Source organism: Terrapene carolina, unplaced genomic scaffold, assembly GCF_002925995.2.
Source record: "Terrapene carolina triunguis isolate 2854851 unplaced genomic scaffold, T_m_triunguis-2.0 Scaffold641, whole genome shotgun sequence".
Taxonomy (NCBI): domain Eukaryota; kingdom Metazoa; phylum Chordata; order Testudines; family Emydidae; genus Terrapene; species Terrapene triunguis.
In genome coordinates this window covers 356,805-374,638 of record NW_020664992.1, presented here as the reverse complement: position 1 = coordinate 374,638, position 17,834 = coordinate 356,805, and the positions used below count along the sequence as shown (strand labels likewise).

General features: G+C 45.3%; 1 protein-coding gene across 3 annotated transcripts in view; it reads left to right on the top strand.

Moving 5' to 3' along the window:
• Positions 1–17,834, top strand: part of IKZF4 (IKAROS family zinc finger 4) — a 50,488-nt gene that overhangs the window by 5,689 nt on the left and 26,965 nt on the right. For 2 of the 3 annotated variants that reach the window (XM_026659591.2, XM_024206136.2), the window contains one exon: positions 11,370–11,424. In XM_026659591.2, the coding sequence (XP_026515376.1) occupies positions 11,385–11,424 (40 nt within the window). In that variant the 5' untranslated portion in view covers positions 11,370–11,384. Of the gene's footprint in view, positions 1–11,369; positions 11,425–17,329; positions 17,474–17,834 lie in introns of those variants that run through there. The other variant, XM_024206137.2, reaches the window with a different exon arrangement.

The following is a 17,834-nucleotide window of genomic DNA, read 5'->3' as shown; positions in this document are numbered from 1 at the left end:
GCCAAAACCCTGGAGCCGGCCCTGAAAGTAATGCACGTTGGGGGGGGGGGAAATAATTCCAACTATACATACAAAACGATGGAGTCTGAATTAGCTGTTACACTCACGAAAGAGATCTTTGAGTCGTCATTGGTAGTTCCCTGAAAACATCTGCTCAACATGCTGCCGCAGTCAAAAGAGCTACCAATGTTAGGAACCACTGGGAACGGGATAGATAATAAGACAGAAAATATCATAAAGTCACTATTGTAAATCCATGGTATGGCCACACCGGGAATACTGTGTGCAGTTCTGGTCGCGTCATCTCAAAAAGATACATTAGAATTGGAAAAGGTGCAGAGAAGGGCATTGAAAATGATTAAGGGTATAGGACAGCTTCCATCTGAGGAAAGATTAAAAAGACTGGGACTGTTTCTCTTAGAAAAGAGATGGCTAAAGGGGGATATGATAGAGGTCTATAAAATCATGAATGGCATAGAAAAAGTGAATAAGGAAGTGTTATTTACTCCTTCTCATAACACAAGAACTAGGGGTCACCAAATGAAATTAATAGGCAGCAGGTTTAAAACAAACAAAAGGAAGTTCTGCTTCACACAGCACACAACCAAACTGTGGAACTCATTGCCATAGGGTGTTATGAGGGCCAAAAGTACAAGTGGGTTCAAAAAACCAATTAGATAAGTTCCTGGAGGACAGGTCCGTCAATGGCTCTTAGCCAAGATGGCCAGGGACACATCCCCATGCTCCAGATATCCTTAAACTACTGACTGCTAGAAGCTGGGACTGGATGAGGGGGTGGATCACTTGAAGTTGCCCTGTTCTGTTCATTCCCTCTGAAACTCCTGGCAGTAGCCACTGTCGGAAGACAAGAGACTCGGCTAGATGGACCATTGGTCTGACCCAATGGCCGTTCTTATGTAGTCATCTTCTGTCGAGTGCATGAGTTAGATTTATTTCTATATCACGTTTCTTTCTCCCGTTCCTAAAGCAGAAACTTGAAAAGGCTGCAGTTTAACACTTTAATATTACATTAAATTTGCCCAGTAAAACCTCATTAGACTGCACGCTTCAGAATAAGCACCCAAGAAAATCAGTGGTCCCTTCCCAATTCAGAAACGATGCACAGGTAGACACCGCCTTTTGGTCTAGTATTACATTGAATTCATTTTTCCAATTACATTGCAGGCTTTTTACTAATCTATTACAAAGCATTAAATAATGAAAACTCAAGTGCAATGGATAAAATTAAAGGACAAAGACGACATCCTGATGCGCTAGCGCTGTGTTTTGATTTTGTCTATTTACTTGCTAATTTGTCAAAATCACTCAGCTGCAAAGGGTGTTCTCCAGTTCTGCTCTACCAGATAACTGCAGCTAGCCGCGGCAGTGCACGAGTATGCAGCTCGGCGCTCTGAAAGCAGCTCCCTTGGCATTTAAAGCATTGGCAGTTTGATTAAAAACAAACATTTTTTTTTTTTTTAAATCCCTTGCCCTGAGCTTCTTTTTGAAATGCTTCCAATGACCCAAACTTAAAAAGAAGCCGGTTCGTCCGATGAACGTCTGTCTGTAGCAAAGGTGGAAAAACGTCCTCACGCTGGAAAGTAAACAGCTGGTGATGGAAACAAAGGGTTGGAAAAAGAAAATACAGGGGCGTTTCTGGCTCTTATTAATTCTTACCCTAGCAGAGATGTTAATTATGGCTGCGTCTGCCCTAGTTCTGTTTCTTCACACGTCCCCCAGCTGAAGTTGGACTGGTGGTGTGATGCTTGTATAAATAATAATAATACCCAGAACTTATGTAGGGGCTTCTCATCCATAAGTCTCAAAGTGCTTTACCAAGGAGGTCAGTATCCTTATCTGTAGGATGGGGAAACTGAGGCACAGAGTTAGGGTGACTTGCCCACTGGTGGAACTGGGAATAGAACTCAGCTCTCTCCCACTATTAGTACTTTGGTTGGAGCTGCAAAGGTGCGCAGACCTCCTGGGCAAGTTTATCCTCTATCAATGACTCCATGGCTGACCAAGTCATTAGAAGAATGAAGATGTTCTGAAGAGTTTGCTTTTAGACATTTGCTTTCCCTTGTTTGAATGTTCCACTTGTTGAACTGACACTGCAGTCAGCTTGTGAGGCCTCCCTGTGTTCTTCCTGGACAGCCCTATGTCGGAAGGAGAAAGGTGTAGCCTAGGTTGCAGTGTTTGCTCTTGGTATTTATTTCCATGGGCATGTTTTCAGGATTGGGAATGTCTCCGGCTGTTCCTGATTAGCTTCATGTCGGGACTGAAAATATTTCAATTATATCCCGTTACCCTAGTAAAATAAATTGTCTTCAGTTTTCAAAGCATTCTTCTAATTGGTAAAACCACCATAGAAAAGTCCAAGCAGAGAGAGGTTCTACAAATCTTTGAAGTGATGCCGCTTATTACGCACTTGCTTGTCTACTGATCATTGTTATCTCAATTCCTGGCATTTGGCTTTATATCTCCAAGTGCTGTACAAACATTAGCTAATCCTCATAACATCAGTTGTGAAGTGAGTATCTTCACCTGTATTTTACAGATGGGGAAACTGAAACACAGGAGATGAAATTTACTTGCCTGTATCAGTGGTGGTTGGGCGTGGAACTCTGAAGTTCTTGACTGCCAAACCTGATGCTCGGACTGCTAGACTATGGCATCTCTCTGGTGTCTTGTGTTTTAGGAAGGCAGCAAGGATGTATTTCAAAGTTCTGACAATGCTTCCTTATGAAACCAAGTTCCTGAAGAAAGTTTAATAATCTAAAGCTGACCTGCATAGGAATAAAAAGTGTCATTTTTTTATTGTATTTTATTTACTTATTGCTTCCTTGTGATGATAAAATGTAAAGGTTTTTGCTTGGTTTTTAACCATCGGCAATATCAAGTCTTGTCTGTCTTGTTTTTGATGCAAGTTTCCTGGAGGACTAGAAAATTGTTGTGGGAACTTTCTGAGCACTCAGTTGAAGTACCAGTTTGAATCTTTCACACACAGCTTTTCTCCCAAGAGTGCATCAGATGTTGGAGTTAAATAGACGCTTAGAAAAACAATGTTTGGAATAAGTCTGGCTGAAAAATAAACCTCAACAAATCTTCCTCTTCTTAATTGCTTAGCTTTCCGTTTTTATGGCTGATTCTTAATATAAAACATTTATTGGTGATGGAGAAAATAAATCAAATTCCTATTGCAAAAGGAAAGTAAAATTAGAACAAGAGCATAAACTCTGGCAAATCAAGTGTAAAAGTATAATTAGGGAGACCAAAAGGGAATCTGAAAAACAGCTAGCAAAAGACACAAAAACTAACAGCGATTTTTTTTTTTTAAGTACGTCAGAAGCAGGAAGCCTGCCGAACAGTCATTGGGGCCACTGGACGATCGAGTTGCTAAAGGAGCACTCAGGGAAGACAGGGCCATTGTTGAGAAACTAAATGAATTCTTTGCATCCGTCTTCACTGCAGAGGATGTGAGGGAGATCCTCACACCCGAGTCGTCATTTTTAGAATGACAAATCTAAGGACCTGTCCCAGATTGAGGTGTCAGTAGAGGAGGTTTTGGAACAAACTGATAAACAGTAATAGGTCACCAGGACCAAACGGAATTCACCCAAGAGTTCTGAAGGAACTCAAATATGAAACTGCAGAACTACTAACTGTGGTATGTAACCTACAGCTTAAATTGGCCTCTGTACCAGAGGATTGGAAGACAGCTAATAGAGCACCAATCTTGAAAAAAGGCTCCAGAAGCAATCCTGACAGTTATACACCTGTAAGCCGATTTGTTGAGGAAGAGTCAGCATGGCTTTTGTGAAGGGAAATCTTGCCTCACCAATCTATTAGAATTCGTGTAGGGGGTCAACAAACATGTTGATTGGTTGGGTATAGTGTCTGACGAAGTGGGTATTCACCCACGAGAGCTTATGCTCCAATATGTCTGTTAGTCTATAAGGTGCCACAGGACTCTGTTGCTTTTTACAGATCCAGACTAACACGGCTACCCCTCTGATATCTAGGCTTTCAGAAAGCCTTTGCCAAGGTCCCTCACCAAAGGCTCTTAAACAAAGTGAGCAGTCGTGGGATAAGAGGGAAGGTCCTCTCATGGATCAATAACTGGTTAAAAGATAGAAAACAAGGGATAGGAATAAATTATCAGTTTTCACAGTGGAGAGAGGTAAATCGTGGGGTTACCCAAAGATCTGTACTAGAACCAGTGCTGGTCAACATATTCATAAACGATTTGGAAAAGGGGGTGAACAGTGAGGTGGCAAAGTTTGCAGACGGTACAAAACTACTCAAGATAGTTAAGTCCAAAGCTGACTACACAGAGTTACAAAGGGGTCTCTCAAAACTGTGTGACTAGACAAGAAAATGACAGATGAAATTCAACGTTGATAAGTGGAAAATAATGCACATTGGAAAACATAATCCCAAGTATACATACAAAATAATGGTGTCTTAATTAGCTGTTACTACTCAAGAAAAAGAGGTTGGAGTCATGGATAGTGCTCTGAAAACATCTGCTCCGTGTGCAGTGGCAGTTCAAAAAGCTAACAATGTTAGGAACAGGATAGATAATAAGACAGAAAAGATCATAATGCTGCTGTATAAATCCATGGTACGCCCACAACTTGAATACTGCCTGCAGTGCTGGCCGCTCCATCTCAAAAAAGGCATATTAGAATTGCAAAAAGTACAGAGGACAACAAAAGTGATAAAGGGTCTGGAACAGCCGCTATCTGAGGAGAGATTAAAAAGACTAGGACTGTTCAGCTTGGAAAAGAGATGACTCAGGGGGGATATGATAGAGGTCCTTAAAAGCATGATGTGGTAAAAGTGAATAAGGAAGTGTTATTTACCTCCTACACCTAACAGAAAAGCCAGGGGTCACCTGCTGAAATTAATGGGCAGCAAGTTTAAAACAAATATAAGGAAGTACTTCTTCACAGAACGCACAGTCAACCAGTGGAACTCCTTGCCAGGGGATGTTGTGAAGGCTAGAAGTGTGACTGGGTTCAAAAAAGAATTAGATAAGTCCCTGGAGGAGAGGTCCATCAATGGCTATTTCCCGGGATGCAACCCCATGCTCTGGGTGTCCCTATACCTCTGACTGCCAGAAGCTGGGACTGAACAACAGGGGATGGATCACTCAATAAATTGCCCTGTTCTGTTAATTCCCTCTAACACATCTGGTAGCAGCCGCTGCCAGAAGACAGGATGCTGGGCTAGATGGACCATTGGTCTGACCCAGTATGGCCGTTCTTATGTTCTTAACTGTCCAATAGGTTTTCTGAATTATTAGCCACACGGATTTAAAAGCAGTTTGAAATCTCACTACTGCCATGCAGTTTGGATTAATGGTAAAAATAAAAATTAAATTTAAAATGTCCTTATTTGAAGAGGCCTTTGTCTAGGGCCTGTTTGTAACAGGAGAGGAGAAATGCAGCTTTCTATTTGATGAATGCAGTTTGGCTTGAAGGTGTTTTGATTTGTATGTTTCCTTTTTCGCGAACAAAAAGTGTTCAGTGTTGGTATCTTCCCTCTTGTCTGTGAAGGAAAGTACGTAAGTTCTCAAACATATTCCATCAGGTACAGACCCTACATGGGCTTGACTGAAAAATCGGACTATTGTATCCAGTGTCTGTTGCAGGCTATTGTTGGAAAGTTTATTCTCTTGCTTTCTTAAAACCTGGCCCTCCTGGCTTGTTTTGCATTACAGCTTTATTTGATATTGTATTTCTTATACCAGCTCTATCCAGAACAAAGTTCAATAACAGCTGAAGAGGGGGCAGAGAAATTCAGAGATTATAGGCAGGAGAGAAAAGATGGACTTTAGCTGCAATTTGCGGTAGGATGAAGTCAGTTCTAATAGCTATTATTGTTTTGATGCCACCTTTCAAATTTGGGATCTTTCAGTATTAATAGGGCCATTTTAAGATCACGTCCCACTCTGTAAATGATTGGAAGCTAAGTGTACGTCTTGAAATATCATCTTAGCCCTCCACCCCCTGTGCAGAATGGGGGCCCTGAACTCACGCACTTATAACGTATTTCCCCAGCTCTTTCAGCATAATAAGTGGAGGCATGCTAACCCTAAAGGTCACTGAAAGAGTCTCAATCTAGACAAGGTCCGTCTCCTTGAAGGAGAAGATGAAGCGAGTACGTTTTAGCACCATCGACCCTGTGAGTATCTTGTTTTCTTTGCACCCTGAGTGGAGGGGAAAATAAATGTACAGCACTCTGAAGCTGGCTGTGGCAAGTTTGCTTCTGAGTTGAAAAGCACAAGCTGTTGCTTCTGCCTTGATTAGTGGATTCACTGAAGCTGGAAGTTTTCATCGCGATCTGTTGTGTTGCTTTTGTCGGTTAATTGTTTTCATGCCATTAAAATGTGAGGGTGTTCATTTGAACCGTTCCCTAGGGAGGCTGCTGTTTATCCCAGCTCACAGCTTGAACGGCACGAAGAGTCCAATTTGTGCATCTTAAACAGTGAATCATGGCGAGCACAAAAATAAACGTGCGTTCTCTCCAGGGAGACGATACACATGCAGATCAACTTGGAGTGTTGGGCTCTCGTGAGGACCTGAAGAATGTTAATCACTGTGGCCAGGCTTTCCATAAAGATGTTGTAGGATCTGGGGCTTCTTCTCATTAGGGGTTAATGTTCATTGTGATCCTACTTGTAATAATGCAGATGCCTCGGTATAATTTGTTTGGAGTTTAGTGTTCTCGCGCTTGCAATCATGGCATCAGGAATGTGAAAAGTGTTCCACGGCTGACGTTGGGATATTTAACATGCAGAGCACTATTTCACAGTACTTAGGGTATCAACAGAGTAATGGGATGAAATTAAGAGAAGAAAAATTTAGGCTGTCTTCCAGTGAGAACAATAGGACTGCAGAATTGCGTCCCAAGGGACTGATGGAATCTTCATGGTTTGAGACGCTTGGAATTAGATGGACTAGGTGTGACCTAACAAGACTTTTCTATCTCTAGAATTCTTTCATAATCCAAATAACTACTAAATACACAATGATGCAGCCCTTTCTCCCCTCCATAAGGCAGTCCAGTCCTAGCTTTTCTCAAAAGCCCCTCTCAGTGCAAAGGACGTTTACAAACGGCATCACAGTGAGATTGGAGATTTTGCTTTTAATTGGGCTATTTCTGAGTTTTTTTCCCCCCTGAGTCTTGTCACTAGGGGAAAAGTCCTTATTTCAGAGAAGATGAGAACTTCAAGCAGTTCTAAAGCCACTCTGCTCTAATTTTAGTGCATTTAAGTTCCTAATGCTCTAACACGAACCTGTCTGAAAGCTAGGAGGACAGGGTAGGTACTGGCCTGCTCTCTGCCACAGTAGCAGTGTGAGATGGGATGGCTCGATGGGAAAAGTGTGAAGTTTGACATGTTTCATGTCCCTGTAGCTGCAGGGTCAAATCTCCAGGACCATGGACTCTACCCTCTCCAAGGAGATCAACTGGTTTGTGCATTTTGCTCTGGATCTTTCACACAAGACCTTATAAACCAAGGAGGGTCACATCTCTTCTGTGTGGGCACCAAAGATCATGGGACACTTTTCTTAAGAAGAGGGGATCCTCCAGTGATCTATATATCCCCTTCCCTTTCAATTGTGCAGACCATTCTGGAGGGAGCTGTATTTCATAGGGGCTGATCATTCAGCATTTGTAAAAGGCTTTGAGACAAAGGGAGTGTTGTAAATACACGCGCACTCCTATCAAGCAGTTGCTAACTGGCAATTGAGAGCAAACCTGAGAACGTAACCGTTTGATCTTCCTTTATAATCCGATTCCTTCCAGACCCAGCGCATGTCACCAAAATGTAAAATTCATCCTTTGAAACCATCGGTTTCTTTAAACCAGGGATTGTTTTCAGTCACCTGGCATTGCTGACTTTGAGATCTAGGGTCTGATCAGTGCAGATGTTGGGTGTGTATGTTTGTAAAAATGTCTCAGAAAAAAATACCAACAAAACTGTTTATTCAGCCGAGAGTCCTTAAGGCCAGTCATTGCTAGTGGGTTTAGATGAGTAGTGCCTTATTCACCAGATGTAGCCAGTCTTCCAAAGTAAAAATTCCTGCTGGTCGGCACCTGGCTTGGCCAACTGCTGTAAGGAGTTCCCAGTTCTCTTCTCCCCTTTTAAAATACAGAGATGGCGTCTGAACCTCGCTTCCTTGATGTTGGGCACAGACTCCTTGATTCGAATGGGGCTGCTGGTGTGAATAAGGAGTAATGGCTGTGGAACTGGGCCTCCGGCTCGGCAGCGCTCTTGGCATTACTAGCCGATTACTTAGCTTGTGTGAAATTCGTCGATCTCGGTCCTGTTCCTTGCCAGCCCCTGCACACAGTTGAAAACAAAAATTGAAATTGTTCTTCGCCTCGGCCAAGAGGCCAAGGATTGAATGGGGCCCAGAGCTCCCTCTAGGACGGGGCATACAGGGAAGCCTGCACTGCTTGTGTGTTCAGCTGCTGATGCTCTGGTGAGCACCAAGTCGGTGGAAAAGCAACGAACATGCTGGCTGCAAGAGTAAGTCTGGTTCAGCGTGTCCCGAGTGTGGTGTTACAGAGCCAAAGCAAACTTTGCTTTGTAATTAACAAGGGTCTTATGGCGATAGATGAGGCAGGGTTAGTCCAAGTTGGCGTCGAGAGAACGTGATTTGAAAGGGGCACCTGCTTTATTAAACAATAAAATAAATTGGGCAAACCTGAGAAGTGGACCCACTTCATACCAAATAATCCACTTTTAAACATCCATAAACACTCGTCTTTCGAAAGATTTTAGGATAATCCCTTTGCACTTTGTTGTGGGTTTTTTTTTAATTGAGTGTTTTCAATGCAGAGTGCAGGGCAAGGGGCGGGAGAGTGAACGAACTAAAAATGACTTGTATGAGCGTGTCGTGTGGATCCCCAAGTGTGTGTGCATAACATTTAAACAGCAAAATTATGGAGTCAACAAAAATAAAACAGCAGGAGGCCCAGTTACCGTATAACCTGGCGTTGAAATATATATTTCAACCTAATTATTTTCATCTCGTAAAGTTAATCGCCACTGTGGGTAGGAAGCTTGTCCAGTGTAATTCAGCCCTCGGAACTGGAACTGGATAACCAGCAAATCCAGCGTTTTGAGTAGCAGGGAGAGCAAGGACCCGTTGTCTATAGTTGTTTTAAAACTGGGAGGACAATAAAAAGAGAGCCTCTCTGCTTGATTTATTTGGGGGGGGGGGCAGTTTATTTAGCATGATTAACTGTGAAAATGTTAGAGTGACGCATCGGGTACCGAGTCCTCTTGTTCATCTATGAAATAGGAGCAAGCCGCCACGCAAACTCCCCCACCCTCAAGGTTTGTCTTCGTTCTGGAGATTCCAGACCACCTTTAGGGCTGAGAGGGCAGTTTCTGCTGCGATTACCAGCAGCAGAGCCCATTTTAGTCTTTGTAACGGGGATCCGTGCGTTACTGGAAACTGAGCGGAGACCCACCAACTCACAGGACAAAGGCTGACGGAAACCAGCACTGCTGACCTAGCCTGGCTTTAAACTGGTGACCCAGGAGCGAAAGGCTCCGTGTCGTCAAAGCTACCTTGTTTTTATGGATGCTTTTCAACTCAGTGGGGGTTGGCAAGACCTAAACTTTATTTAAAAATGAGTAATTAGATCTGGTGGGTTAATAGAAAGTGATTAGTAAATTAATGAAAGAAAGAATGTCCTGCTTTTCATCCAGGGATCTGAACATGCTTTACAAAGGAGGTCAGTAACCTTGTCCCTGCTTTGCAGATGAGACACAGAGTGACCTGGCTAAGGTCACCCAGGATGCCAGGGGCAAAGCTGGGACTAGACCCCAGCTTTCATGAGTCCCAGTCGATTGCTCAAGCCACTAAGCCATCCTGTCTCTCTGGCTGCCCTGTCCATTTCTGTACTGATCTCCTCTACGCTGCCCCCAGTTTGCTTATAAAATTGTAACATTAACACCATTTATTTGAGTTCCTTTGGCTTAAAAAAAAAAAGTCCTCTCTAAAATGGGAATGATCAGAAGGGGGTAACTCAGATTATTTCTCTGAGCAGCAGTTTGCACTGGCTTTAAGTAACATTTGATCATTAAAAAGGGGAGGAAAAAAGTTAATTCTATTGGTTTTTTGGCCTTTGTGTTCACATTTTGCAAATGGCATTTATTTTCCTTCTCAAGGAGATAATTCATCGCAGCAAACGATCACTTTTAATTGTTCTCGGCAGCAAATTCTCCTCGTTTCCGAACGTACCAACTGCCAATTACAGCGTGAATTCTAAACAGCCAAACTTGTGGTTTTTGAGGCTGTCCTCATTTTGTTTTTTAAACAACAAATGTAATTGACAAAAAGCCATTTGGATGTATACAATGTTCATTATCTCTGCAGGGCACCAAGTAGCAACATAGAAGGCAGATTTTGCTTTTATTCTAGCGTGATCTTTGGAATGGCTGTTGCCAGACTGCTCAGCGACATGTTGGGTGCTAGTTTTCAATCTCATTGCCCAAAGAAGCCTCCTTTTTCATTGATAAAATGAAGCTGAATGCTTCAGTTAAACCCTTCTCCCACTCCAGACTTCAGGTATCTGCTGCCACCCCATATAGACCAGCATCAGTTTTCAGTAGAGCCGTCCCCTGTTGAACTGGGGCATTGCAGCAAAGAATGGCGTTGATTAAATGAATTGTATGTACAACGGCTAGCATACCTCGCCACTTGAGGGTTCAGATTAATTAGCAACGGCCTGTGGGCGCTTGTCCTTCTGGACCAGTGAAGTTTGAATCAGGTCCTGCCTCGTCAGATGCTCCAGGAGAATTGACAGCTGCTTTTCCCCCCGTCTTGCAGCACTTCCAGTGTTACGAGTCTGACTTTTAAGAACTAATGTCATTTGACAAACAGACTCCCGTGTAACTGCTGCAGACCTGTGATGGTGGAGAACCGAAGGCAGGGGCTTGGATGAAAACGCACTGTATTCATTTTGTTTCTTGGGAATCATTGCTTGTTAGTTGGATGCTCTGTACTGCAAACTGCCAAACCTGCCTCGCATTGACCGCTGTATAATAGCTACAGCTTAAAACCACGTTTTGCTTTCCATAGCAGGTTGTTTCTCGGTGCCTAGAAAGTAGTTCTTTAGTGGGCAATCTACGTTTAGTTCCAAAGCGGGGATCAAATCAAAGTTTTAGCTTGTTCCACTGTGTCAAAGTCAGTGCTGCAAGCTGGCATTTATAAATCAGGGCTGGGTAATTCATCCACTCTCAGAGGTTGATGGGCCCTTTTACTAAAGAGGTTGTGTCTGGAAAGAGATTCCAGCCCTGCATTTCCAGACACTTGCTGACAGAGCTCTGCTTTCTCTTTCAGCAAAGTACCTTAAAGATGGATATAGAAGACTGCAATGGACGCTCCTACATATCTGGTATGTCACTTATTTTGCTGTTGTCCGGTATTTTGGATATCTGTATTTCAAAAGGCCATTTTCTGATGCTCAGTAGTTACCTGTCTGGGAGTCTAATGCGGGTGTGTTGCTTTGCTCCACAGCTCTACCGTAAGGCACGTAATTTATGGTGGTGATATGGATTGTTTTCAGATTATCTAGCGTAGTTTGTTAATACTAAGATCTGAAAAGTATTGACACATGTTGTTGGCATTCCCTGTCTCAGCAACAGATACATCCACTGTCAATAAGGATAGTTTTAGAAACTGAGTTAGAATTTAGTTTGCCAAGATCAACCTAATGATACCAGATTTTATACACTTGGTTAGTCGTGTGTGATGGTCCAGTCTGTTCAGGGTGCAAACCCAGGCCAGTGAGGGGTTGTGTCACCACTTGCTATGCAACCCTGGGTGCCTTACAAGGCCTTGATACTGTAGTTCTCAGCCTGGGACGCTCACAGTCAGCAAGAAGCGTGCAGATCACATCCTGAGGGTCTCTGCTTAGACAGCCATGGTTCAACAGCCTGAATATAGCCCCACTCTGGCTTCCACCAGCCTGGGTTACAACCAGTGAGATGACCCCAACGCACCCCCAGTCCTGAGTTTCCCCAAACCCGTATGCCTTGACGTGTCCAGCCCTCTCCCAGCCAGCTCAGGGAAGTAATAAGGTTGATTTGCTCCTGTGAAGAGTCCCATCCCACCAGCTCATCACTTTAACTGGAGTTAATACTCACTGCCAGTTCAACACAGCACTGGCTTGGTCTGTAGTAAAAATAAACCATTTTATTAACAGAAGACTGAATGAAGTGAGTTCAAGGGAATAAAGGTAGAAAGGATTCCAAGTAACACACAACAAAACATGCTTCCAATGGCTAAGACTTCACTTACCAAGCTACTGTCTGGGATCAAGGTAAAATCCTTACCACGTGCTCCCAGCAAGATAACTCAAAATGGCTGATCATACCAAGGCCAGGACCTCGTCACAGAAGAGCAACAGGCTAGCTTCCCTCGTCTCCCCAAGTGAAAGAGATCTTAGGGGCTCTCTTCCCCTTCTCTCTAGTCCAGTTCCCACAGACTGCAACCCCTGCCCCCTTGGGTTGAAGGATCCTAGAGACTGGTACACAGCTGCCTCCCCTACCTCCCTGTCTGGGAGGGAGCTGTTCCTTCTCTTCTTCAGCCACATGTTTTAAAACATACTATTAGTGAGTCTTCATAATTCCTCCTAGAGCGTTAATACAGCCATTTCCCAAGGATGTTAATCTCCAGCGTGTTCCAGGCATTCATAAAGGACCTGATATCGTATTCAGTCAGTTGATTCAGTTGCATATGATTTGATGTTTAGACTCCCCATCTCTATAGCTCAGATAAAATTTCTCTTCCCTGCTGGGGTGTAACCATGCTGTCTCTCCTGCCTCCCCCCCCCCCCCCCCCCATGTGTTAGCTTGATAGCTTTATTTGTCTGTAAATGCATTCTCATTGTCTTTCCAAGTACTTTGGAAGTAACTGCCCAGTAGAGAAACCATATTCCTTTGTGTGGGGTGGGGTCACTCCTGTTTGACTGGCAAACATATTTTAAGAATTATACTTTCAGTTTCTGTCCATAACTTTGCACCAGTTTCTTGCACCTACATGACACATTGATATTCATAACCAGCAAGTTACGAGCTTTCTAATGACGTTACATGGCCCCTCAGATACAGATTATAACAATAGTGAGTTGGGGGGTGCTGGGCTGGTCAGACCAGCTGCCACTCGCTGCTAGATATCAGGAAGCCCCTTGGGCAGTTCTGAATGTCGTCATGTGCTCGTTGGTTTGGTGATCATTAGTACCTCGGGTCCTCCAGACCACAGGTCAGATCTCGGCCCTCGCTGCAAACGGAAGGAAAAGTATCTGTCCAGTGACATCTGGCTTGATCTGCAATGCTAGCTAGTCGAAGGAGTTTGCTTATGTTTATAGGATGGATATTTTATTCTCTCCTGTTAGACTCCATTCTTCCGCACATGAATACACAATGCTAAACACAGGTGATATTTAAGACCCCCATGGCTGCTCTGAAATATCTGCCCTGCCAAACACTGCACTATTGTTCGTTAGAGAGTGTTAAGATTAAATCTGGAGCTCAGGCTGGGTTTGGAGCCATGAAATGTTGCGCGGGGAGAGGGTGAGGTGTGTGCATGGGGTGAGTTCACCTCTTTGGTGGTGTTTGATTGTTACGATCTGTTGGTAACATGAAGGCCCTTTGCCTTTCGGGTGTGGGTGGAGAGAGCGGGTCAGAATGATGGTGAAGATCTCCAGACGTGCCAGTGGGTTTCAGAGGCTAGAGGGTTGCCACTGGAAACCTGGTGCCTAGTCTTTGTAGGTGAGAAGTGAATGCTAGCTTGGTGGGGCCCTGCAGTTCTCTAGTGGATGAGTCCATATCCTCTTCTTTCAGTTTGAAATTCAGTCTCTGCTCAAGGAAAGCCTTGGACTAGGATAAGGTTTGGGGTAGATTGATCAATTACAAAGCCAGAGTGGAGCACGGAGGTCGGCTGTCTGACCTCTTGCACAACGGAGGCCGTGGGGCTTCCCTGAATTCTGATTGTAGACTAAGGTGATAGGCGGATGGAGCTCCATGGGCAGTGACCAAAAGACCTGGACTCCCAGGGGTGAAGGTGGGACGTGAAGTGCATTAATAGAGCTTTGGGGCAGAGCCAGGGCTGTTAAACGGGGTACTGCCGCCGGCCAGGATTGGGGTGCACTGATGGAGCTGGGCAAGGAAACGTGAACAGTGTCTGTTTGCAGCAGACTCTGACTGACCGAATCCAACGAGTGTTCGTCGTTTTTTTGTTTTGTTTTTAAGAAAAGAAGCTTCCTCTGCTCCCTGGAGGCCGCGTGCTGGTGGCTGGAGTGTTGGTTTCTCTCAGTGCTTTGCTGCTTGGGGTCTGGAACGCCGTAAAGTCCTGGGATCTGGCCGCCAGGATGCCCCCTTGCTAAGTCGTGAGGAGAGGCTGGTGGCTCGTGTGGCGCGAGGGTGGGCGCTTGCTGGAAGTGGCTGCTTTGCTCGGTTAGTTCATTTTCCCACTCGGCAGAGCTGCATCTCCCTGCTTTGCGGCAGCCGAGTTTGACCATGCCTGGGTGCACTCCGCTCAGAGGTTTGCATTGTCTTGCAAGCTGTTGCTTCCCTTTTCTTTGGGAATTTTCTGGTGAGCCTCGCCCCTCCGCGCCGCCTTTGCAGCAGGTTGCTGGTTGGCCCTGAACTCCATGGAGATGCTGTCGTTCCGTAAGAATGCTTGAAGTGAACAGAGAGCAGCTCCGCTGATGTAATTTGAATCCTGCTTGAGCTTAGGGTGCGGGAACTCCGAGTTGCAAGCAGCCGCTGGCCGCTTGTCAAGGATAAAGTAGCAAAGAGACTGATCAAGGAGGGAAGAAGAATTGGAGTCACACAATCACATTTTCCTCTTCCCTGTGGGGTGGCAAAGCTGGCCAGGCCGGTGTTCGCTTTTTGTCAAGGATGCTCTCCGCACACTCGCCCTGTAGCCACCTCGTGCAAGAGGGAAGTGTGACCAGAAGGAATTCAGAAGCTGCTTTATCCTGGCCTGTCGTCCCAGGCTGCAAAGGGATGTGATCAAGGATGATCTGACACGAAACACACCGGCATATCTAGCAGGAAACCTGTCTCTGGGAAAACATGAACGATAGCCAGGGGATCGGGCTCCACCTTCCATTCTTACTGATGCTTTGATACCACATTGGTAGGGGGCGAAAGTCAGGCCCAGTGGAAGCCGGTGGAGTTGCACCTGCTTACCCCACATCTAAATTTGGCCCAGAGTGCAAGCCCACAACGTGGTGAGTGGAGCATGGAGCCGTGGCTTCATCAGAAAGTGTCTTGGCTTCTCTTGATCAAAGTCAGACCCCAAACCTTGTATTCAGTCTGTCTTTTAAAGTGAATTTAGTGCCAATGAAAAGTGCTTGATGGATCGTGCTGGAGACTGAAGTCCTCTAACTCCAGAACGAGTATATCGTGCTCAGCTACAGCATAGACCAAGCCCTGCCCTGAAGGCCCCCCTTTGAGGGGGTGGGGGAATTCACTCTCCAGGGCCCATTCGACCCTTGACCTCACAGTTTAGACAGTTTGCAAGGGGGATCCGGGTGATGTTCTCAGCAGTTACCTCTCCGCAAGGAACCAGACCAAGAGCCCCCCAATCATTTGATTCGGGTCTTGAATAGCCGAGGGTCAGGACTGACTAGAGTAGGTTCAAAAAGAAAAAAGCAGAACCAAAACTTGCGTCAAAACTCTCTTCCCCAAAAACCGGCTCTGTAATTAAAGGGAATTTCCAGTTTTGTCAGATTTTCAGGCTTTCCTTGGAAAACTGAAAACCTGAAAATGTTTTTAAGAAAATGGGAACTTTTTCTGAGAAAATAAAGTACAGTTTTTGATCAGCTCTGGGAATGACTCAGTTACTACCAGTCACGGGGGCAGTAAACAACACGTGTGGCATATCAGTTCCCTGAGGCAGCAAGTCCTCGGACTGTAGAGAGAGAACACTCTCTCCATGGGTTTTAGAAAGGAAGTAAGAGCCATTCTCTGTGATTAGAACTTTGCTGTTCTGTTACCATCAGACACATGTGATGAGACTGGGATCCTTGCTGCCTACTGACACCGTCCGTTTGCTTCGCCTTTTGCCTGAGGTGATTGCTGGAAGCAGAGAAGTGTGTGTGTGTGAGGCTGGGGGCCTGGGAGCAAGGACTCCTGGGTTCTGTTCCCAACTTTGCCACTTACTTGTATGTCAAAGCACTCGTCTGGGTGAAGCTAGTTGCTTTCGGTCTCTCTTTGCCTCAGTTTCCCCATCTATGAAATGGGGATAATAGCATACAGAGGCCTAGTGAGGCTTAATTACTTTGGACAACAGGTGCTATAGACGAACAAATTGTTATTTTATGTTGTGTGCAAGACTTATGCACACATTTAGTTAGTGAAGTGTGTTACCTTAGGCTGCCTGAAGTCTTAAAGCTGGAAGAGTTATTCGAGTCGAAAACTCTGAAGAGACGATCGGAAGCCATAGACTAGTCCCTCCAAGAAGCAGGCCAAAGGAGTGAGAGAAAGCTGCAGATCTTCTCTTTGTGTGTATTAAAAGGAAACCTGCTAGTTCCATTGTGAGTTCCTGGGCCTGTCTGCCAGGTGCAGGTGACTTATCCAGAGCAGTTTGCACAAACCGCCCGTCTGGAAAGGGTTAAAGTCCTCTTGGAAGATAGGGCACTTGGCTGGCTCGGAGCTCCCCAGGACACAGGTCGCTTGCCAGGGTCTGGATTGCGTTAAATATTTCCCCACCCATCTTCAATCCATGACTAAGATTTAAAGACACCCTCCTTCCCCAACCCATTACTACAACTGGAGGGGCTGCCCCAATGTTCTGTCATTAACTGAATGCTTGGAGGGTGGCTGCTGCTTGTTAGAGGCCTAGACATGGGTTTGGTGTAAGTGTACGTAGGAAAACACTCCCCCCACCCCTCACCGTTGTAGTTCATGGTACTTTGCTCAGTTGCGTCTCGTGTCCATGCATTGCAAGGTCCGTGATGGCAGATCTGAGGTGTATTCCCCCCTCTGCAGCATTCAGTCCCTCTTGTCTGGGTTTGGACAATGCTGTGTGTGCGCTGGGTGCCCTGCAGCCATTCCCCATGGAGACAGGGCTCTAGGGTTAGCACCTTTTTGCCCTAGCTGGCTTGTTAAAGGGATGGCCCAGCCTTGCCCTCTCGCTGGCTGTGCTATTTTCGGACACGTGCGCACACCCGCCGAGCAGCCAGGGGAGCGAGCGAGCGTGCGTCTCTGCAAAAGGGGATGCCGCAGCCCTGAATTCCTGCTAACTGTGCCGCTTGCCTGTAAAATGACGGCCGTTTCTCTCACTTCCAGGAATCTGTTCTTCCTGGAAGGTGAGTGGCTGAGTTCACCCTACCACTGCCATGCAGACATGCACACACAGCCTGTATTTCAGTGCTGTTTCCAAGGAGTTGGCTGTGAGAACACTCCAGGGTATCTTCAGCAAGGTAGAATAATGTAAGTGAAACGGGAGGGCTGGGGGGAAGAACTCCGTGCCTTTTCTGTGTCCCTTTCCGTTTGGTGTCATCGGCGGTGGGGAGGAGAAAGGGGGTGTGGGTTCTTTAACATGCTGTGCAGAAGAAATATCTTTAGATGGAGATTAAGCGATTGCGGGGGGTGGGGGGGATAGGGAAACACTTGACCATTTGAAATGCTACCGCAGGCTTCTGACCATGGAAAAATGACAAAAAGGCAACCGCTGGCAGGGATGTGGGAACAGCACATGGTTTATAATCAGAGGTGCTAAGTGCCTTTAACAGAGATCAGGGTGCCCCTGTTCCCCCCCGAAGTGCCTTTTTGGAGAGGCTTTCCGGCTGTC